This window comes from Neovison vison, chromosome 3 (assembly GCF_020171115.1).
Source record: "Neovison vison isolate M4711 chromosome 3, ASM_NN_V1, whole genome shotgun sequence".
In the NCBI taxonomy this organism is placed as follows: domain Eukaryota; kingdom Metazoa; phylum Chordata; class Mammalia; order Carnivora; family Mustelidae; genus Neogale; species Neogale vison.
In genome coordinates, this window is record NC_058093.1 from 198,442,336 (window position 1) to 198,463,973 (window position 21,638).

The following is a 21,638-nucleotide window of genomic DNA, read 5'->3' on the forward strand; positions in this document are numbered from 1 at the left end:
GCCCGTGAGGACCCCCCCCCCAGGCCGGGGCGGGGCTGTCGCACGCCCTACCGGGTCTCCAGATGGGCGCGTGCTCCACCGTGGTGGTGGACGTGAGGACGGACTTCTCGCGCTCCCGTTCACGCTCCCGCTCTCGGTCCCGCTCCCGCTCCCGCTCGGACGAGGAGGTGGCCGAGGCTTTCGTCAAGTGAGTGGGACCCCCTGGCAACCCAAAGTCCTGTGATTCAGTCTGGCGTTCAGGGAGGGCCCAGACTCATCCGCCAGGGTGGACAGAGGGCCCCCGGCTACCTTCCTCCTGTCGCCGGGGCCCCAAAGCAGGGCCCCAAAGCTGGGGCGGGGGGCAGGGCGTTACCTGGGGAGAGCGGGGAGCTGCTGAGCCGGCTGCTGAAGTGCTGGGGTGCCGTGGGGAGGTAGGCGAGGCGGTCCATGGCGGGGGCGGGCGCGCCTGGTGCTGGAGGCACCAGCACGGGGAGGTGTGGCACTTGGGACAGGTCGATGATGCCTGACAGAGAAGGCGGGGCGGGGGTTGCAGGAGGGGCAGGAAGGGCCTGAATGCCAGGCTTCCGCAGCACCACCTCCCCTTGGCTCCCAAAGCCCAAGAGCGCTGTGTCCCGCAGCTGATGTCACTGCGTCCCCTTGGCACGTCCTTCCTGCCCTTCCGGACTCTCACCCCATACGATCAGTTCCCGCATTCAGTCCCCCTGTCTGAAACACCTCGCACCACTGGTTCTTCCAAATGGACCCTAACTGGTACTTGGTTGTTCCGGAGGAACATTCCAGAAGTTTCCAGAGGACTTAAATGTACTTACAAAGCAACCACAGGCTGTTTGCAAGTCAAGGGACCAGAAATACAAGCAGTCTCCTATTTGGATCCTTTTTTTTTTTTTTAAAATAGTGCCAAGGACCGCATAGGCGGAGTTCACATAGACGGGTACACACACCACTCTCCACCACCTACCAGGTCTGTGTGTGCTTGGGGCGGTCACACCACCCAGACCCCTAAAGGGCCCACACCACATGGCCTCGGGCCATACTCCTGTGTCCTGTGCGCTGCCCATCGGCCCGGGCAGATGAGCACTAGGGCCGAGTGTGGATGGGGAGGGTCCGCCCAGCTGCACCCACCTCGAGGGCCGGCGGCATAGTTAAGGGCCAGTGAGGACTCGCGGGGCGACAGGCCCCGCAGCATGTCTGCTCGCTGGGCCATGGCGGTGGCCGCGTTGTGGTGCATCTGCTGTGAGGTGATGTAATCGTTGATGATTGTCTGGCGGTTCTCCAGCGCGGCCGTGTCGGGGTAGCCGCGGATGAGGTATGGCGGGTACAGGTGCGGGTAGGTGGGGTTGGGTGCCAGGTGTCGGGGCAGGTAATAGGCAGCAGCTGCAGCGAGGAGAGAGGAGAGGGGCGAGGTCAGATGGCCTCCCGGCGCCTACCCCTGACAGCTTCTCCCAAAATAACCCCCAAACCCAGAATTGAGGGCCTGGACATGGAAAAGGCCTCGCTCCCCAAAACACATGGGGTACCTTTTACTGATAATGTAGTTCAGATCGAAGTTCCCCCAAACCAAGGGCATCTAAAATGTTGTCACTAAGATACCTATAGGATGCATCCAACACTTCAGCCTTTTTTTGGGATACATTTATAATTTCAAAGGCACTGATAAGTCCTGCAGGGAAAGAAAACCACTGGAAAATATTTAACCCCATGTGTCCCTTCTGCGGAATCTGTAGGAGTCTGCATCCCAGACTCCTATGAGAACTTCCATTCTAACCTGAACCGTTCACGTGATTGCCTTACTGGGTCTTTCCACCTCTCTGCCTCCGTTTTCCCATCTAGCAGAGCTGAGTTGATGCCTGGGATGACAGGGACAAAGCCCCTCATGCCCTGCTGTGGGATTCTATGGGTCCAGGACAATCACCTGCATCAAGAGGGATTCCACGGGGTATGGAGGCGGGATCGAAGGCCAGCGGGATGTGGCCGCGGTACAGGTCCACACCACTCACGCCCCGAAGCAGGTGCTCGTAGGGCGAGATGGGGTGGGGGTGGTGCTCAGGCACGGCACTGTGGGGGGACTTGGCAATCTCACGGGGCGTCGACGTCAGCTTTCGGTCCTGGGATGTCTTGCTAGATGAGAGACTGCCTGTGGGGACGGGGCAAGGGGGGTAAGCATCAGAGTCCTGTGCCAGGGCAGTCCTAGCTTTCCGCATGGGGGCCGCCGAGGCCAGGGTTAATGGGAGGCCATCTGAGGGTGGGCTGTCTGGGATCCGGAGACCAGGACTCCTTTCACCTGTTCCTCTGTCTCAGCTCCTGTGTTCTGTCATTTACTCATTTGCTTCTGTGTTTTTGTTCTTTAAAAGAATTCACTCATTCATGCTCTCATTTGTTCCCTTCATTCATTCATTCAAGCAATCAAAAAATATTTATAGAGCCTCTACCATAGGCCAAGCACTGTTCTAAGAGCTGGAGACACTGTGAACAAAACAGCAGGAAACCCATCCTGCGTGGAACGGGCTACTTAATGGTGGAGAAAAGGTGGTAAACTAGTCTTTGGATGAGAATTTCTGAGTGATAAATGCTCCAGAGAAAACTTAAAATGTGACCAGAATAGTGGGGGAGGGTCCTAAAAGCCTCCCAAAAACGTGACTTTGCACAGAGACCTGAAGGACAAAAAGAAGTCATTTAGGTAACGATCTAAAAGTTGGGGGACGTTTCAGGCAAAGGAAACAGCAGGTGCAAAGGCCCTGAGCAAAGTCAAGGAACAGACAGGAGGAAGCTGGCTTGCTGAGTCTGGGGTGGATAAAGGAACATGGGGACAGTGAGATGGGGCTTGGGCAGGGCCGGGTCCTACAGGACCCCCATCGCCACGGCGAGACGTCACTAGAAAAGATTTCAGCAGGAAAGCGGAATGGTCTGACGTGAGCTTTTCAAAGGCGATTCTGGCTGAGTTTGGGGTGTAGACGATAGCCAGACAGGAGGGCATCGGGGAGGCCAGGCGGGAAATCGTGGTGGCAGGGAGGCAAAGATAATTCTGAGTATAATTTGGGTTGGGCAGGTGGAAGGCATGTGGTAGCCCCGCGGGTGCCCCTGGTTTCCAGCCTAAGCAGGGGGTGGGTGGGGAGGTAGTGTCCTGAGCAGGGGAGTCCAGCCACCCCATCCCCCCGCTGCACCCCACGCACCCTCCTGCAGGCGCGGGGTGGGCTCCCGCGTGGTCACCGGCGAGCCGCGTGGGAGGTGGCTGGCGAAGGGTGCCCCGTGTTCCTCGTAGGTCAGGGGGCTCTGGCGCGGCTTGCCCAGCTCGGGCACGATGACCGGGGCGCCCCGGGTGATGGAGCCCCCTGAGCTGCCGGCGGCCCCCGGCCGGCTCTTCAGGCTCTCCTCATAGCAGGCACGCTCTAGTGCCCGGGCGTCGGCCATGACGTCCAGCGGGTGCACCGGCGGGAACGTGCGGCCGGGGCTGCCGATGATGGAGCGCACGTCGTGCTTCTTGGAGCCGGCAGATGACGGGCCAGTGTCGTACTTGAGCGGGGTGCCCTGGAGAGAAGGGGCTGTGAGCGCCGACTACAAGACCACTCTGAGCCCCTGCTTCACAGCCGTGGGAGGGGAGTCACGCATCCCATCTCCAGGGGCCGGGGGACAAAGGACTTTGCTAACCCTAGGATCAGCACACAGTCACTGCCCTGCCTGCCCCTGTCCTGGCCCCCAGAACCACCAGGACGGGCTGCAGAAGGGGTACAAAGTTCAAAGGTCAGCCCTCCCTGAAGCAGATGGGGGGCCCTCTGTTGGCCCCCGCATGGGGAGAAAACCCCCCCCCAACCCCTCCAGGAACCCTCCAGGGCCCATGCAACGCCACGCCAGAAAATTCATCGGCAAAGCCCGGTTCCGCCTAGGGGCCCAAGTCTCAGAGGTCTGGGCTGAGGCTTGTTTGCTCTCTGGCCAGAAGGGGCCAGAAATGGGGGGGGTCACAGACCAGAGCACAAGCTGGCTACCTGGGAGGAGCCCCGCCCTGCTGACACCAGCTTGGGGACCCGGGGTACAGTGGGGCCCCGTGTCTCTGGAGATAGAGCTCCGAGTTTGCTCACCAATGTTTTAATCATTTTCATAAGAAAGGGAAACCCCTGGTTTTAAGAATGCTGTAGAAGCAGGCTGGCCTCCCTCTTGGGTCCACGGGGGACTCCCGCCCTGAGCCTGGAAGCCAAACCAGTCCCCTGGCATTGGGTACTTTCCGGAAGATGGCTTCTCCCGTCTCCGGGCACTACGCACCTTAACCCCAGCTGTGCCGGCCTCCCTCCCCAATCCTGTCTGCCCCATAGCCAAGCAGGCCCCGAGATGTTCCCACTCTCCCTCCAATTCCATCGGGCCGCCTCTGACCACAGGAAGAGACAGTGGCCCTTCCATGTTTCCTCTGACCAGCTCCTTCCTTGCACGCTTGGAGCTGGTCACACCCTATCAGGCTGGGGACTCTGGGGGGGCGCGGGCCGCAGGGGTGCAGCCTGCTGGTGGGGGAAGTGGACGCCCAGAGGCAGAGATGTTGCAGATCTAGGCACGTCTGGACTCGAGGTTTGTAACGGCCGTTCACTTGCTGTGGGACCGCAGGCAAGTCTCTGATTTATGCCTCCATTTATGCACCCACACGACGGGAACAGTAAGAGAACCACTGCAGAGCCTGGTTGTGGGGGCGAAACAGGACATGACGCCAGGTGCTCAGGCAGCCCTGGACCCGGAGCAAAAATCCAGTCAGCGGCAGCCTTTTATTTTTATGGCTAACTCTGGGACTTTGGCAGGCTGCTTGAACACTCCGTGCCTCAGTTTCTCCACCTGAAGAATGGGGACAATGGGGAGGAACCTCACAGGGGCGTAAACAGAACTAGAGGAGGTTGAGGATAAAGAGCCCTTGGCGTGGAGCCCTGCGGGGCCCAGGAACGAGCAGTTGTGCTGTCTCGGGCGGGGCAGTTTCCCCATCTGCAGAGGCCAGAGCAGTGGCCCAGAGCCTCCCCCTCACCCGATCCCGGCCCAGCCTGCCGGGCTCCGGCACCCGTACCTGCGTGATGGAGCCCTCCTTGAGCGGCCGCGGGGCCAGGGGCAGCTCAGGCGTGCGCCGCAGCTCCTCACGCGGGATCTCGTGGATGGAGCGGCCGGCCTCCTTCACCGTGGCCACCAGCCCCTCGTGGGCCGGCTTCAGCTTCAGGGGGCCCAGGGCCTCCAGGGGTCGGGTCTTGTAGGCCTCGGCCAGGTCCCGTGGGGGCGGCGGGGGCGGCGGGGGCGTGCCCTCGCGTTTCAGGAGCTTGGCCTCACGGCGGAGGTAGTCCTCCTGGGCCTCCACGTAGGAGCGCGGAATCCCTGCCGGGGAGGACGGAGCGCTGACGCTCGACTCCGCAGCCCGCCGTGCCCCTTCTTACCTGGGGGCTCCACAGCCCCGCGGCTCTGCGGCCAGCCTCCCTGGGACCACATCCCCACCCACTGTGGGACCCCCAGCCCACGACGGCACCTCTCCGAGCCTCAGTCCCGTCATGTGTAAAACGGGACCAGTGACTGGGCGCACACCGAGTGAGGTGCGGTGGACAGAAAGCCCCGCAGGGTCCCCGCAGTCGCTGCCTCGCCACCGAGCAGCCAAGTGTGTTTGGGGGCTGCGGTAACAGCACCGTTACTGTGATACTGCAGGTCCCACATCCGGCGACGGGACGAGCAGCGGGGCCAGCACCGAGCCCAGGACAGATGCTCGGAACCATGCCTGTGTAGGACAGGCCGACGGGCGGCACCCCACGCTCCCCTGCTGTTTCTCCGTAAGACAGACTGCCCTTGCTCTGCATTTCAACCTGCGCCCACACGGGCCAAGGACACGTGTCCCCTGCCACGCTGGCATGACCCCCCCCCCACTGGCTGTGGCCACTGCGAGGACGGCGGGGGGCGGGAGGCACCTTGTGTGATGGACCCTCGGATGTGGTGCTGCTCTTTGAGGTGGTGGGGGCTGTGTCGCTCAGGCGGGATGGCGCGGCCCATGAGACCTGGGGGAGGGGCAAGAACGTCATGGTTATGAGGGTCCCCCAGCCAGCCTCAGGCAGGGACAGGAGCTGGGGTCAGAGCCACCCCTTTCCAGCATGGGTCCCTCCGGCCACTGACAGCCGTCCCCAAGACAGTGGCAGTGGGGCAGCTCGAGATTCAGCAAGCAGTGTCGCATCTCCCGGGCCGGGCGCTGCCTCTAGAAGGAGCCTCAGCAAAGCCTAGCCTCAGTTTACCTATCTGGAAAATCAGGCGAACCATCCCACCACCTCCCTCCAGGGCGGGCAGAGACAAACTCTCTCTCTTTGCCGCTCTAAGCCCCTAAGCCACCCCAGGGCAGGTCCCAGGCCCGCTGGGGTTCTGTGTCTGCTGGGGCGGGGAGCCGGGCAGGACGCCCACCTTCAATGCCGGCCGAGGAGACAGCTCTGCTGACACGGCCCTCCATCATGTCATAGGTGCGCTTGGGGGCAGTTGTCTCGTGTGGAGGTCCTGAGCTGCCCCTGCCGTCCTCCTTGGGGCACTGGGACACCGACATGCCACCTGGAAACCAGACCGTGCTTGTGGTGAGGGTGGCGGTCTGGTGCACGGGGCACGGTCCCAGCAAAGCTGCTGGGGACCCGGGACAGGAGTCAACAGGGCCTGTCGCAGGGCCTGGCTGGGCCCTCCTGAGGGAACCCGCAGCCTGCAGGCCAGCCGGGGCCCCTCTCGGCAGGCTAGGGGATTAAAGACACAAAAGCTTCCTACGTCCTGAACCCCAACACACCATCAGCAGGTGTGCACTTCTTACCACACACACAGCCATACGAGCCTGTGCAGACACGGCCTCACATGGGTACCGGCTTGTGACAGGAACATCAGTGCACACGTGTGCATGAGCAGGGCAGCGGGAAGGTACAGCGTGTGCACAGCCATCTGGGGGTGAGCGTGCACGTGCGTGCTACACACACGGGCCTGGCCACTGAGAAGAGACTGAGGCCAGGTGCACAAACGGGCCCTGTGCCGGTCTGTGTCCACGCGCGTACATGTGCACACACGTGTGTTCGCTGTAACAAGTTCACGTGGGGGGGGGGCTGTGCACGGCAGACGTGGCCTCACCGAGCCAGGAGGAACCCTGGGCTGAGCACCCTGGTCTCCCAGACAGGCGGAGGGTCTGAAGGCCACCTTGGCCAGCAGGCTGGGGCTCCCCTGGCGCCTGTCCCCGCCGAGAGCGGCAGATGCAAGCTCCCCACGGCCCCAGTCCTGCCCTGGAAGACAACAGGTTCTCCCCCTTGTTACGTCGCACAATGCGCTCCACAGGCTACAAAGCGGGGGCCTCCATACACACCGCCTTGCGGCTCTCAACTTTTCTGAAGACGAATCGCTGACGTTTAAACACAGAGATTTCAGATCAAAACGGACCAACGACGATACATACGTGTATATATACACGCATACGGAGAGATCGGAAATCTAGCTGGGGGGCTCCCATCCGTACAGGGCGACAAGTGCCACTGCCTGCCCCTCCCCTGCTGCCCCCTAACTGGGAAGCATGGGGGAGACGAGAAGCCGGGTGCAAACGGCCCCTCCAGACGAGAGCTCGAGAAGCACGGGGGCTGCACAGCGGGCGCGGAGACCTGAGGTGAAGCTGTGCTCGCCCTCCCTGTGCACCTCAACTGCAGGCCCTTCGGCCACGTGCCGAGCCTGGTGCCCAAGACGCAGCCCCTGGCCTGTCCCTCAGCTCCATGGTACCACGACCACTCCCCAGGGCCGAGGGGCAGGAGGCGCGGGCAGAGGCGGACAGAGAGGAGAAAAGGTGCCCACTCAGCAGAGGAGAGGCGGCACAGGGCCCTGGAGGGCCAGCCCCCGAGAGGAGCTCACATCCCGGCTCTGTCCTCCCTCAATGCCCTCTGTGCGGGGGTCCTTGGCTGTGGCCCCTGAATGCAGGAGGGGAGAGGGTGCGAGAGGCAAGGGGAAGGTCACTATGGTCATCACACCCTGGTGGCCTCCTATAGGCTACCAACCAGAGCACAGCGTTTGCCGGGAGTGCTGGGCCTTAGTTCCCCGTGTCCAGCAGGGTGGGCCAACACTTCCTTGCCGTTGGCTTACATACCTGCAGGGACAGGGAGCTCACCACCTCTCTGGCTGGGCTTCATGCAGTCACCCAGACCTCGCTCCATGTGCAGCCACCTCCATGGGCCAGACATCCTCCTCCCCGATCCTAAGCCTCCCTGTCTCTCAAGGGGCCACTAGGGTGGCCACATAGAGGGACACTGGGTATCCCCGTACGGCCACAAAATAGGGATAAAACGCTTCGCCCTGGTTCTTGACCACTCCGGCCAACGGGAGGGGCATAAACTCCCCATATGGGTTTTCCACGGACATCTGGCTGCCTTTTACCCTGACCGTGTTTTTCTGGACCCTTCTCTCCTGACCATCTCCAGACACACCAAAGCCTGGGGTCTGGTGGACAAGCCACGCTGGAGGAGTGGGTTTCCAGGACTCAGAGTTCACAGGTACCTCCTGTGTGCATCTTGCGTGGGCGTCCTGAGAGCTCTCGGGGGGCTTCCTCCGCCGCGCTCCCCCTAAGTACCCCGTGGGTACAGGGCCAACATTTCTCCCGTGCCATCAACCCTCCACATAAAGATTCTTTCCCGCGGACGAGGAGGAGGAAGGCCGCCGTGAGCCCCGTGAGGCCACTAGCGACAGCACTCACCCTCATAGGATAGGACGTGGCCCTTCTTGCCCTCGTAGATGACATGGCCCTTGGGCAGGCTGTCCTCCCGGCTGCGGTCCAGGCGGCTGGGACTGTCCTCGCCGATGATCCTGGTGATGGTGCCTTTGTAGAGCACGTCGGCCGGAGTGCCCTGCGGGCGCAGAGGGGATGAGCCCGGCAGGCTCCACTCGGGGACCCCCCCCTCGCGCTCACCAGGCATGACGCGGGCGTGACCAGCAGACCTACACGGGTCCCTCCGCCTCCACACAGGCACATGTGTGCTCGTGCGTTCACCCATGCGCTGCTTCAACGTGGGAGACAACCATCAGGACGCAGCCACACAGAACACAGGGCCACGGAACACCGGGCCACGGAACACCGGGCCACGGAACACCGGTCCACGGCTCACAGAGCGCCCACGGTGTAGCAGGAACCGCAAGAGCCCCTCATACACATTCTCTCATTTATCACCATGTCTGTTTCAGAGGGGGAGACTGAGGCATGGAGTGCTCGATCTGACTTCATCCAGGGGCACAGCCAGGACTGGGACCGAGGCAGTCCACCTCTGGAGTCTGCGTTCCAGCTGGTCCTGTGTGGGGTCACCTTCTCCGAGCCCCAACGTTTAACTGTTGACAGTCAGCTGATGGGGGTGCTGAGACGCGGCCCCCACGCTGTGCCGAGGAACGTATCCCATGCTCTCCCGTTTCCCAAAACCAGGGGTTCTCAACCTTGGCACCATGTCACGGGGGGCCAATTGCTTCCTTATGGTGGGTGCCGTCCTGGGCCCCCCTGGATGCCAGAGCTGCACTGTGCCCCCCCATCTTCCCCCTTCTCCAAGGTGTAACGATCAAAGATGTCCCTACGCATTGCCCCAAGTCCCTGAGGAGGCAAAACTGCCCACAACGGAGAACCACTACCTTAGAGAGAGTGAGCTCCCCGCTAGGGGAGGTATTCAAGGACAGAGAAGACAGCCATGTGGAGTAGCATCCTGCCTTGGGCAGCTTCCATGAACATGAGTGTGGGGACCAGAATATGAGTCTAGAGTCAGACTGCAGGATGGCGAAGAACAGCTTTACCAGCTAGTTGCTGTGTGACGTCTGTCAAGTCACGTTGCCTCTCTGAGCCTATACATCCATCCATCTACAAAATGCAGATAACCCCGGCATCTAGAATTCTCAGAGGCACTTGGCATAGACAAGCTGTCCCCAAGTCAAGATGTCTATATTCCATGACCCATTAACACAGACAGACATGGGGGTCCCTCTGTGTGCCGAGCCCCGGACCAGTGAGTCTCCCTGTGGGAGGTCCTCTGCTGAGAAAACTCCCCCCCCGGAGTAAAAGCAACAGCTGGCAACCGCCTTTAACGGCAGATCCAGACTCGCAAGGAAAGGGACAGCAAGACACCGAATGCAGACAGGCTCCTCCGACTTCTTGTGGCTCGAGCCGGGGTCTGAGAGCTACCTGAGCTACCTCTGCACACAGTGTAGCAGCAACATGCCTCACTGGGTGGTGGCGGTCCGCGGACAGGTGGGAGCACATGGCAGGGACATCCTCCCCGAGACCGTTAACACCAGGGCCGCTGTGAGCCAGGGCTCGGTGCTGGCGGAACTGGGTCCGTCCTGGGAAAGCAGCGGCTCATCGAAGAGCACAGTGGGAGACAGGAAGGGGCTCTCCTGCTGGGGCTGAAAGCGGTCCATGTCCTTGAGCCATGCTGTTTACAGGGGCTTTCCTCTATGCCACAAACAGAGGCCAGAAACCCTGACGGGCCGTGACCCTGCCCTTGGGGACAATACACTGGACAGAATCGTGCAAGCGTGGAGACTGTTGGCCTGAGCCTTGTTTCAAGGACGAGGGCCCTGAAGCCTCAGGGCACGGGCCCCGCAGACCTTCCCTCCCAGGGTGGGTGGAAGCACCCAGGAGCACAGCGTGTTGGGGCTTCCTCGAGAGCCCGCTGGGTTCACGGATGTGTGTGTGTGGTCTGGGCATGATTTCGTCACTGCCGGCAGCGAGGCTGTGGGAAAGTCTGCCTCTCATGCAGTCCGGCAGCTGCCGCCCTCTGCCAAAGACCATCGAAGGGGTGTGAGGGACTGAGACGGTGTGGGTCACGGTTGCCTGGAAACCCGGCGCGGACGGGTGCCCAGGAACTGCAGATGTCAACCTTCGATCAACAGTGACGCCACAGAAAGACTGAGCAGTAACTTGTACGAGAGAGACCGCCCCCCGCTTAAGTATGTGTCCCAGCAGGGACCTGAACACCCTGGCCTGGCTTTTGCCCCAGGTTCCTTGTTCTTTGCACTCGGCAAAGCCGCCTCCAAAAGCCTGTTATTTCAAAATCCGCAGCTTTCCCCTCTGTGGTGTGATCTGAGGCCACTGGGGTCGGAAACAGCTCACCGCGGGCCAGCCTATGGCCTGACCTTCCGCCGTGAACATGCGTGTGGGCGGGGCATGGTGTGCCCGGCGAGCTTGACTGCCGAGGTCCGTGTCTGTCTGTCCCTACGCTCCGTGTCTGTGAGCCTGTCTGCGCGAGTGTCCCTGTGTGCGAGCATGTCTGTGCCTGGGCTCCTGGGCACGCACACCGTTGCATTCTGGCTCCCTGTTCTCCGGCACGGTGTTCTAGAGCCCGACGCAGCCGGGCACAGGACTCTGGGTCCACAACTCACGAGCTCCGTGGTCTCAAGTCTGCCCTCTGAGCTTCGGTCATCTTATCTATCAAACGCGCTGCGACAGTACCGACCCGTGCTGGGCCCATGGAACTAACGTGTCCTGTCTGAAGCTCGGTGGAGGGAAGGAGAGCAAGCCCGGGGCCCCCAGAAGGAGGTGATGCAGCCACACTTCACGCTCGCTGGCCAGGGAGGAGAGAGCTCAACGAGCCCCAGATGTGCGGGGAGCCCCAGACCTCAGTCACATAGAGAACTGATCCCCCCTCCCTGACACCAGGGGGCCTCTGGATCGGCTCCCCCTGCAAAGCCGGGGAGGGGACGATGTCATCCCACACGCCCGGCTGCGGAGGTGAATGCAGCTACGATGCCGGACCCCAGCCCTTCAGTGGCCGACACCACACGGTCAAGGCCGGTGCAAGAGGAAACCCCTTTGTTTTCTGGGACCGAAGTCCAAACCAGGGAGGATGAGGACGGTGCGCAAGGAGCCATAGGGGTGGGGGCCGGCTGCGCCAGAGTCCAGAGGACACGCCCACGGAGCCCCACCCCTGCTCCAGGCACCGCTGCCCTTGGCTGCCCCTTGCACGTGTCAGAGATGCTCCCAGGTGCTGTTCCCCGAACTGGGAATGCTGTTCCCCGAGAACCCTGCGGGGTTCACCCCCACGCAGTCTCCCACGCTAGCCTGGGAGGCCCCAGGTGTCCTTAATCAGTGCTTTACTCCATGGGAAGCACTGGGTGCTCTGAGGCCATCGGCCCAGCTCTGCCGGGTCTGTGACTCTCGGGCTGCCTGCTGCGGCTACCCCACTGGCTCCCGGGCACGGGCGAGTTTTGGACACTGCTCAGCACCTAACGTGCCTGGCCCCAAGCAGACAAGATAAATGACCAGGAGGCAAATCGCCACCCCATCCAGCACGACTGGTGCCGCGCAGGGCCGCCGGAGGGAACAGATGGCTGGCCCACTGCCCTGCCTGCGGTCAGGGCCGCATCTGGAGCCGCGGCCCGCCGGTCCTCCCCCAACCCTCCCCCGGCAGGCGGGGCCCCAGGACACCTACGTGGGTGATGGAGCCACGGTACGTGATGGGACTCTCGGAAGGCACCCGCGTGCTGGGGATCCCCTTGGTGATGCTTCCTCCTGGAACCGAGCCCAGGGACGTCCCTAAAAGACACAAGACACAGGGGTACAGGTTGTCTGCAGCCCCTTCCCAGGGGACTGTGCTCCCGCTGACCTGCGAGGCCCTTGCTGTCTCAACACAAAGGACCCCCTGCCCCTCAAGAGGCAAACCGTTATAAAGAGGGGCTTTGGGACCCTCTAGGAGAGAATGAGGCTCAGCAGATTTTGGATAAAAGATCCCATTCCTGCCTCGACCCTCCTCCAAAGAGCGGAGGGGCAGCTGCTGGGGGTGCAGGACAGACCCCGGGCCCCACGCCCACCCCTCACACCCTCACCTCTCAGTACGGACGTCTCCTGGGCTGTGGGCACCCCTAGGCTCTCCGGTGGTCCAGCCTGGCCCCGCGGGGACAGCTGCTCCTGCTTCACTCCGCTGTAGGGCGCTGGGGATGGGCGAGAGCAGTGAACCACGCGCCCCTGCAGTAGGGGCTTGGAGGGAGGGCCCCCACCTAATCCTGCCCAGGGGCTGAGCTCCAGAGCAGCCAGGAATTTGGGACTGCCCCCCTGCCCTCAAGTTCAGGCCATGGTTCCAGCAGCCAAGCAGCTTTCCCTCATGCCCCCAACATGGACCCCCAGAGCCAAGCCTGGGCCATCCAGGAAGGGGAGCGCGGTCCTTACCCAGCTTCTTGGGGTCCATGGCGAGGGGCAGCCCCATGGTGATGGGGCCCACAGGGGCCTTGGCGTGCTCCGAGTATGGGACGTGGAGCTGCACTGACATTCCCTGTGAGGGACAGAGGTCATGGGGTCAAAGGGGCCCTCACAGTCCCTCCACCCCATGTCCAAGCCCAGCCAGAGTGCCCTGACATCCCCTTCCACGAAAGCCCAAGAGGAGATCATATGCAGGTCGGGGCGCTGGGCCTCAAGTCCGAGTGACCACGGACAAGTCCCTAGCTCTCCTGACCTCGGTCCCCTCGCCTGTGAAGTGGCCGTCGTGACCTGGTATGGTTTCAAGGGAACAGTGCACCCACAGGGGCTGGGACGGAGCAGACACCTCGCCCCCGTCCCTTGCCACACAGGTGGGTGGGGTCGGGGAGGCCAAGGGGCAGGGAGTCACAGACAGGCTCACCATGTGCTATGTGTCTAGTGCATTCAATCTTCAATTTCACAGAGGGGAAACCGAGGCACAGAAAGCGGTAGGCAACTGCCCCAAGGCCACACAATCTGGTTGCAGAGCCCCTGCTCTTGACTGCCCCAGAGGCCCAAGGTCCCGAGTGCCTGTGACAAGCTCAAGCCAGCTGAGGCCCCAGCACTGCCGTGCAGAGAGAGGACCCTAGCCCCTTGGGTACCCAGCTCCCACCCAGCTCCCGATGTCCCCACTTTACAGATGGAAAGACTGAACCCTCAAAAGAGGAAGGAGCTGTTCTCCGGGCACCAGGCCACACAGACACTTGGTGGGAGGGGCGGCGCCGAGCTTCCCGCCTCACCTGGGAGATGGCACTCATTTGCCTCTCGAGGACGCTGGGGTGCTTAGTGGAAGAGATGAGGGGCGGCGGGTTGGAGATGGTGGGTGGGCGCGGCAGCACGGGCCGGACACTGTCGTGGAGGCCCAGGGGCAGTGGGTGACCTGCAGGGCACACATCTGTCCGCCACAGGGCCCCAGCAGTGGCCGTGGCCCAGACAAACGTCCCTACCCCAGGCACCTCCCTGTCCTGACGACCCCCTGCTGCTCCTCCCGTCTCTGTCCTGATGAGCCCCTATGTCTTCAGTTCAGATGTCACAACTCAGGGAAGCTCCCTCCCACCCGTCAGCCCAACCCCTGGCCCAGGGCACCCCACTCTCGGGCCCAGACCCGGGAGCTGGTCTCCCCGTTGTAACTTTACCCAAACCTCCCCTCCCCCCAGGGACAGCTCATCTCCCTCACAGGGACCGAAGGATCTTTCTAATAAGGGCTCACATCCTCCCCACCGCGCTGGAACCTTCCATGGCTCCCCAGTGCTCCCAGAATCAAGTCTTAACCTCTGACTTGGGCCTTCTGGTTCACCTGACCTGGTGCTTGTGGTCTCCCCAGGCTTTTCTTTCCGCCTGTCCCTTCTCCAACTCTAAGCCACTGGTAGAAAACAGCCCCCTAGAGCTGCCCCTTACCAGCACGAGCACCTCTGAGGACTCCCTAGTGCCAGTGGCCCTGATCTTATTCCTGCCCATTTCTCAACTCTCCATAGATCTCCTCCTCTCCTTTCACTGACCAGACCATCCCTCCTGCTGGGTCCCAGCGGACTCCAAGCTCCTTCTGCACACGGCTCCAAACCACTGCAAGGAACTGGCACCCAGTGACCCAGCGTGGCACCTGAGGAGCCCAAGCTTGGGCCAAGCTACTCACCAGGTGGGGCGTAGGAGAAGGCCGAGGGGTCAGGGGCATGCGGGGAGGCCTTGATCACCTCACGAGGGGGCACAGGGAAGGGCAGGCCTGACGTCCAGCACGGGGGCTCCGTGGGCAGCTTCTGGCCCTCGGGGGCAAAGGCCGGGAAGAACACGGGCTTCTCTGCTGAGGGGATAAGGGAGGGCAGTCAGCCAAACTTGGCCCCCCTCGGGCACACAGTGGCCCTGCCCCGCCTGTTCAAACAAGGCCCTCCTGTGCCCACAGCACTGGCCTTGGGCAGGGATGGGGTCCCGGCCAACAGGAATAGGGGTCTGTGTTGGGAGCTGGCCCCAACCTGAGCCCTGAGCCCTCATGATCCTAGGGAGCTTCTAAGTCCCAGGGTGCCAGACAAGCAAGGCGCCTGGACAGAGCTTCAACGCAGGGGTTGGCAACCGGAGGCACAGGGCCTGCCGCCCGTGGACTTGTCTACGACAGAGCTGAGCAGCGGCCGCAGAGAATGGCTGGTCCATGAAGTCTGCAGTATTTACTGTCTGGCTCTTTCTAGAAAAAGCTGGTTGGCCTCTGCACAGCGAGGAAGTCTTGCTATGATCCGTATGCCCTGGCTGGAGGGAGGGCTGGCTGGAGGTCCAGACGCTCGGGAGAACCACCCCCAAGGCAGCCGTCTGTTGGACAGGCACGATGTGCCGGGCACTGTGCTAAGCACCCCCCGAGGTAATGGACCCCAGGAGGCTCCTTAGTAAGCTCGTGCGAAACAGACTGCTGCCAGCGCTGCCGTACGGAGAGGGAAACAGAGGTACAGACACACGGTGGCACGCTCTAAGGCCACCAGCAAGTACCTGGCTCAGTCAGGACCTGACCGCTCGCTGGCCTGTGCAGCTCAGATCACACAACGGCAGGGTAGTGCCGTCCCCTGCCCAGGCCGCCCACAGACTGGCACTTCTCAAGGGCACATGTGCCAACTTGCTCATCCTCGCTGCACCTGGAACGGAACTGCTGCCATCCCCATTTTTCAGATGGGAAAACTGAGGCCAGGAGAGGGAAAGTCACCCGGTCAAAGGCCCACAAAGGCGGGCCAGGGAGGGAGCCTGGAGCCCAGGCAGTCAGGCTACAGGCTGCAGTCCGAGCCTTCACTGGGTGCTCTGCCCGCAGGAGGGTGAATGACAGCTGACCCCAGATTCTCAGGCCTGGAGGACACCCTGTAGCCAGGGCCAAAGGCCAGGGGCTCGGGTCTGTCGTCATGCTGTCTCCCGCCCACCTCCCACTCTCCTGAAATTGGCCTCAAGCTCTGAACCTCTCCCTTGAGAACTGGCTGGAAGACCAGTCCCAAGAGAGAGAACTGGCTGAGAAGTTGGGCAGGAGGCACAACTTGGAAACGCCAGAACTCTCTAGGCCCTGGGACAAGAATAGCAGGCAGGTGTCATCTCTTGGGCCACCTCCAGATGACAGAGGGAAGCTCTGACAGCCCCCGGAGCTACGGCAGCCAAGCGTTAGCATCGATTAGTGATGCCTGCTGTGGGCCCAGCCGGTGGCCGGGGAGGCGTGTGTGCTCCAGATTCTCTCCCCACACCCAGAAGAGACCGAGGTCCCCCTGAACCTGTGCCCTGCTGAAGTGGGCAGCCCGCAGGAGAGGGTCACGGGGCAGGGAATCCCCCCTGGGCCTGGACTTGTCCGGCTATCCAGTCTGTGTGCTGCAGCCCCACTCGGGCTGCGGTGGGTGGGGGTGGGCTCCGGGGCTGGAAGGGAAATCTGGGGTTGGGCCAGGCTGGGCAGGAGGCCGAGAGCCTGTAGAGACAACCTGTTCCTCCAGCTGTCCCCAGGGGAGCTGAGGGACCGGCTTGGCTGAGCTACTCCCTGCAGGAGCCAGGCAGCAGGGAAGGCTCCCGCAAGACCAGCGAGGTAGTGCTGGATGTCAGGTTCCCACATGTGCCTAAGGGCACTGAGCAGCGGGGCAGACCCCACAAGAAAAGCACGCAGTGCCTGCTGCCCGGTGCACCGTCTGCGGCGGGGAGCCGTTCCAGGAAACAGCACAACCCGAGGCCAGACTCAGAAACCACTGGTGTTGGCTTCCTTCCTTTCAGGACAGGGTCTATGACCTGTCCCAGCAGGCCCTGGCGAGCCCTGTGTGGTGCCCAGCCACCCACGGACAGCAAGCACAGCCCTGCTCAGGTCTGACACGGCTGGAGCTGCTTGGGCCCCTGACAGCACTGCACAGCCAACCCCTGGGCTGATGCCCCAGAGCCGGAGCCAGAACCCGCTCTTGCCCAGTGAATTCTACCCCCGTCATGGGCTGTCCTGGCCCCAGTAAGGGGGCCAGCCGGGTCCCGAGAGCAGACAGACAGCCCGGCCTCACCCTGCCTCGAGTTCGTCAGCAGGTCCCCCTGGCTCTGCCTCTGATGCAAACTCCTCGCGCACCCCCTTCCTCCCCACCTCACAGTCACCACACAGTCCAGGCTGGCACCACGGTGGTCAGGAATGGCACGGTGGCCTCCTCCATCTGCCCACAACTCCCTGGAGCCCTTACTCCTCCACAATGACCGGAGAGAGAGAGAGAGATCTTTCCAAAATGGAATTAGATTCTCTGCCACAAGACAAACACATCAAGGCTCCTCCTGAAAAGGCTTCTTCCATACCTGAGACAATATCCACATGGTACCATGGCCTACAAGGCCCTAAGCAATCATGCGCCATTTCCCTCTCTGATTCTCTATCCTACCCTCTCCCCAGCCACAACGACCTTCTGGCAACCCCCCAAACCCATCAAACTACCCCAGGGCCTTTGCACATGCTCTTTTTGCTGCTTGGAAAGCCCTTCCCCAGATCTTCCTGTGACTGAGTCATCATCTCCACAGAGACAGCTCCTCTGAGCCTCTCTTCACCCTGCTTTGCTCTTCAACTGTGCGAACTAACCTAACGTCATCCTGCTTTCTTATGCGCATGACCTGGCTTAGGGTCCTTCTCAGTCACATGAAGAGTTCCCTGACTCAAGGACTTCGTCCTGCTCACTGCTGCACCCGCAGGCCCTAGCCCAGCACGAGAGCATCACAGGTGTTCAACACATGTCCTGGTCCAGGGGCCGCAAGCCAGCCCGTGTGCGGGCCGGGATGTAGGCCTGCCCCTGCGGGTGGCATCTGAGACTTCCTGTGGCAGGTGGGAGCGGCTGCAGGGAGGCGAGGGGGCAGGCTGATTAAACAGGGAATGTCTGGCAGGCCCGTGTCATTGTGGGAAGCATGCAGCCGTCCTCCTTCAGGGACAGCCCTGTTCTTTGTCCTCGGGCAAGCAACACCACCCCCGAGGAGGCCTATGGCCCAGGGCCAGCTTGGCTTTCCAGAGAAGGGCTGCTCTATCCAAGACGGTGCAGGCGGCACTGGCCCCCAGAGCCCATCCCTGTGCTGTGCTGCTCAGGGAGGGTGGGCGGGGGTCCCACTGCCCTCCGACGCTGAGAGTGGCCGGCAGACGGGTAGGCCGGCCCAGCACGGGGAAGTCTCCGGAGGGCTGTTGCCCATTACTTGTGACGCACACAGCAGGGGCGGTGTGCTGGGCTGCTCTGGGGAGGGGGCCCCTCTGGGGACGCAGGCCTGGAACTTCTTGGGTCCAGCAGGGAACGTGAGGCAGAGGCAGACAATCCAGAGAACAAGAAACCAGCTCTGCCTGTCCCCTGACCTTGAGCTTCACGTGGCGACAATAAAGCATGCCCTGGGCAGCTGTTTAGGGAATTACCCCCGCGGGCACCCCAGTGAACGCAGCGACCTCGGGCTGGAATAAGGTCAGGCTGAGCACTGTAGGGAGCAGTGCTTCCTGCCCAGGTCCCAGAGCTGCTGCCAGCTGGGCGCCGAGGCTTGTCCACGGTTCTGGGAGCTCACAGCTGGGCTGAACCACAGGGAGTCTCAGGCTGAGCCACAGACGGGCTGATGCAGCATACACAATGCTCTGAAAATGTTTTTAAGTTGCCAATGTTGAGAAATGGCCCCTCAGGTGAAAATGTGGATTTCTGGCTTCCCCGGAAGCACAACAGGGGCCGTCCTGCTGCGGGGTGATTTGGCTGAAAGCCAGGATGGGCCTACCTCAGATAGAGCAGGGGTCCTCTGATTCGCCCCCGTCCCTGCCGTGCCCTGCTGTCCCGTCTGACCCCTCGGGCCGGCCCACTCTGCCACTCTGCTCGGCGTCTGCAGCAGCTGCATAGACACCCCTACTCCTCACCCCTACGGGGCCCCCCACTCACCCTCTTTGTCGGCAGGTGGTGCAGGGCTCCTGCTTTTCCCTCGAGGGCTGCTGCTGGGCTGCTGGGGGGTGTCGCTCTCCGGCTGCAGGGGCTGTGGTGGCGGTGGGGCGGGGGGAGCTGCGTCCTCCCGGGGGGGCTCATGGACTTTGCTGACCTGCTGAGAGAAGCAGGGGGAGGTACATAGCTTCACAGGCTGTCCAGGGGCCACAGAGCTGAGGAACAGCCTTCCGGGCCCCCTACGCATGACAAGCCGGCCTGAGAGCCAAGGCAGTGAGGTGCCCAAGGGTACACGGCTGGAGGACAGGAGAGCAGGTTTTCGCGCATCCCAGCTACCCAGTGGGGAGCCCATGCCTGGGCCCCGAGTCTCTGTGGGTCTCAGAGAGATCAGGATTGACAAACGGGACTGCACCCAGTCCCGGGGAGCCAGCAGGGCCGCCCTGTACGCCTCACTCCGAAAGCCCCGCTCAGCTCTGAGCCCCTCAGCCCACAGCCCCCCGCTGCACTTGGGGAAGCCCGGGCACACTTGCTCAGAGAGGGGTGGCTGGCAGCGGCTGGGCCGTGGTGAAGAAAGGGTTCCCCCAAGGGGCCTGGAGATTCTTCTGGGGAGCCTCTCCCAAGGGCCTCCTGTTTAGAGCGAGGCCTTCTCCCCAGGGTGCTGGGACCTGCCGTCCCTGGTCTGGGGGAGCTCTGGAAGACCCCCGGGGCGGGGACTGGGGAGCCTCGTGGGTACGGCCATTCCAGGCCCAAAGGCCTGCAGGGGCGCCGGGCCAGGAGGGCAGAAGGCAGCCCTGCAGGCGGCGAGCTCCCTCGTTCCCGCACAGCCCCACCCAGGGAACCGTTCCCGCCTCATCTCCATGGGGATTTCTCCAGGAAACAGGAGGCTGCTGGGAAGGGCTGGGAGGAATGAGGCTGCAGGTGCTGCCCCCCCACCCCCAGGGGCTGTGCCTGCCCTGATCCACTGCCTTCCCGAAGCAGAGGTGAAAGGGGAGGGGGGCACAGCGGCCACGGCCTTCATTGGCAGGAGTCCCAGGGTGCGAGAGGGGGCGCCTGGGCACTTACAATGGGGGGTATGGCGGCCGCCCGCTGCTTCAGCTGCTTCAGGTCCAGAGGCTTCTGGGGTGAGGCGTTGGCCCTGGTGTCGCCAGTGGGGGTGAGGAGGCTGGGCCGTGGTGACAGCAGCCTGAGGGAGAGACGAGCGTCAGCCCGGGGGGCTCACAGCTGGCTCTCCTGGCTCCAGCCCTGCACAACGGGGGCTGGAGGCGCCACTAGGAGTGAGGCACGTGTCCAGGGCCACCCGGCCCAGGAGACCCACCAGGACTCTGGGGGTGGGGAGCGGGGACAGACGACTCCTCCCTCCGTCCTCCGGGCCAGAGACCCAGGCCGGGATCAAACACTCGCCTGAGACAGCCCGAGGCAAGCAGAGTCCCAGGGAAACCCAGCACAGGGCCCGAGGCACGCGTGGCCTTTCGGAAGCTGTAGGAACGCGATAGAATCCACTGGATGAGGGCTCGGCGAGCGTCAGACTATCCATCGCGCACATGGGAGAGGCTCGGGCGCCAGGGCATGGAGCGGAGTGGACCCCGCTCCCTGGAGGACAGGAGCTGGGGAAACTACCCACGCAACTAGAAATCTCCACCAACTGCAACCTCACGTTGACCGAAGAGCTAAGAGCAGGTAGACCGCAGCTGCTCAGCTGGTACACGGTCTACACCAGCCAGAAGTGTACCCCTGAGCTGAACCCAGCCTGTAAATGCTTCATTCCCCAAAGCGAGCTCATGTCCACCTGCTGCGGACAAACAGAACTGGGCACCTGAGAGCGGATGCCAGGGGCAGGGTCCCTCCAATGTAGGGCTGCAGCGTCTGAGGCACCTGGGCAGAGCCTGCCCTGTAGGGTGGGGCTCCTGAGGGGTTCACAGATGTCACCTCCTTCGGGAAGTCTTCAGGGATTTCTAGGAACTCCTGAAGTACTGGGCACAGCAACCTGCCACAAACGTCGTCTGGCCCCCCAGTTGGCATGAAGTCTTCAAGGTGGGAGCTCTGTCTGCCGCAGCCTCAAACCCTCGTCCACCCATCAGGGCTGCCAGGTTCCTGCCCAGCTGCTGACTCTCTCCTGCCACCTGCACTTGCTGAACACACAGCAGACCCAGCGCTGTGCCCAGGGAGCACAGGGGCCCAGCATCCGGTCTCAGCCTGCAGGACGCCACAGCGGATGACCCAACAGGGTGCACCAGGGCATCGGCCACGGGCTGGGATTCACCTAGAGGGCAAAGCTAAGGCCGGGTCCCCAGAGCCGGAGGATCCTGTGGGCACAGTCCCCACTGTGCTTGGCCATCGTACCAGGTGATGCCCCGTGCAGACCGTAAGCCACAGCCACTGCCTTCCAGGCGAGAGCCGTGCTAACCAGGACAGGGCCCACGCCTGTCCGCACCCCCACAGCTGCTGCCAGACCCCCAGCGATGAGGAACCCGTGCCTCCTTCTGCAGATGGAGCCGGGCGGACTCCTGACTTGGGGCCTAGGTGCCCTCTGCTCTCGGTGGCGCGGCCACAAAGCCGTGGCCATGACAGGCTGTCCTGCGGTTACCTGCCTCCAACCC

The 21,638-nt window shown here is 62.5% G+C and overlaps 1 protein-coding gene across 9 annotated transcripts in view; it reads right to left on the reverse strand.

Moving 5' to 3' along the window:
• Nucleotides 1-21,638, reverse strand: part of NCOR2 (nuclear receptor corepressor 2) — a 207,698-nt gene that overhangs the window by 13,472 nt on the left and 172,588 nt on the right. For 7 of the 9 annotated variants that reach the window (XM_044243522.1, XM_044243527.1, XM_044243526.1 and 4 more), the window contains 16 exons: nucleotides 20,104-20,224; nucleotides 19,045-19,201; nucleotides 14,826-14,990; nucleotides 13,933-14,072; nucleotides 13,127-13,229; nucleotides 12,787-12,891; nucleotides 12,393-12,496; nucleotides 8,684-8,834; nucleotides 6,391-6,531; nucleotides 5,910-5,996; nucleotides 5,033-5,331; nucleotides 3,171-3,525; nucleotides 1,913-2,134; nucleotides 1,123-1,374; nucleotides 353-502; nucleotides 52-201 (listed from right to left, as the gene is read on the reverse strand). In XM_044243522.1, coding sequence (XP_044099457.1) covers nucleotides 52-201; nucleotides 353-502; nucleotides 1,123-1,374; nucleotides 1,913-2,134; nucleotides 3,171-3,525; nucleotides 5,033-5,331; nucleotides 5,910-5,996; nucleotides 6,391-6,531; nucleotides 8,684-8,834; nucleotides 12,393-12,496; nucleotides 12,787-12,891; nucleotides 13,127-13,229; nucleotides 13,933-14,072; nucleotides 14,826-14,990; nucleotides 19,045-19,201; nucleotides 20,104-20,224 — 2,702 coding nt within the window. The remainder of the gene's footprint in view (nucleotides 1-51; nucleotides 202-352; nucleotides 503-1,122; nucleotides 1,375-1,912; nucleotides 2,135-3,170; nucleotides 3,526-5,032; nucleotides 5,332-5,909; nucleotides 5,997-6,390; nucleotides 6,532-8,683; nucleotides 8,835-12,392; nucleotides 12,497-12,786; nucleotides 12,892-13,126; nucleotides 13,230-13,932; nucleotides 14,073-14,825; nucleotides 14,991-19,044; nucleotides 19,202-20,103; nucleotides 20,225-21,638) is intronic. The other 2 variants (XM_044243523.1, XM_044243521.1) reach the window with 2 other exon arrangements.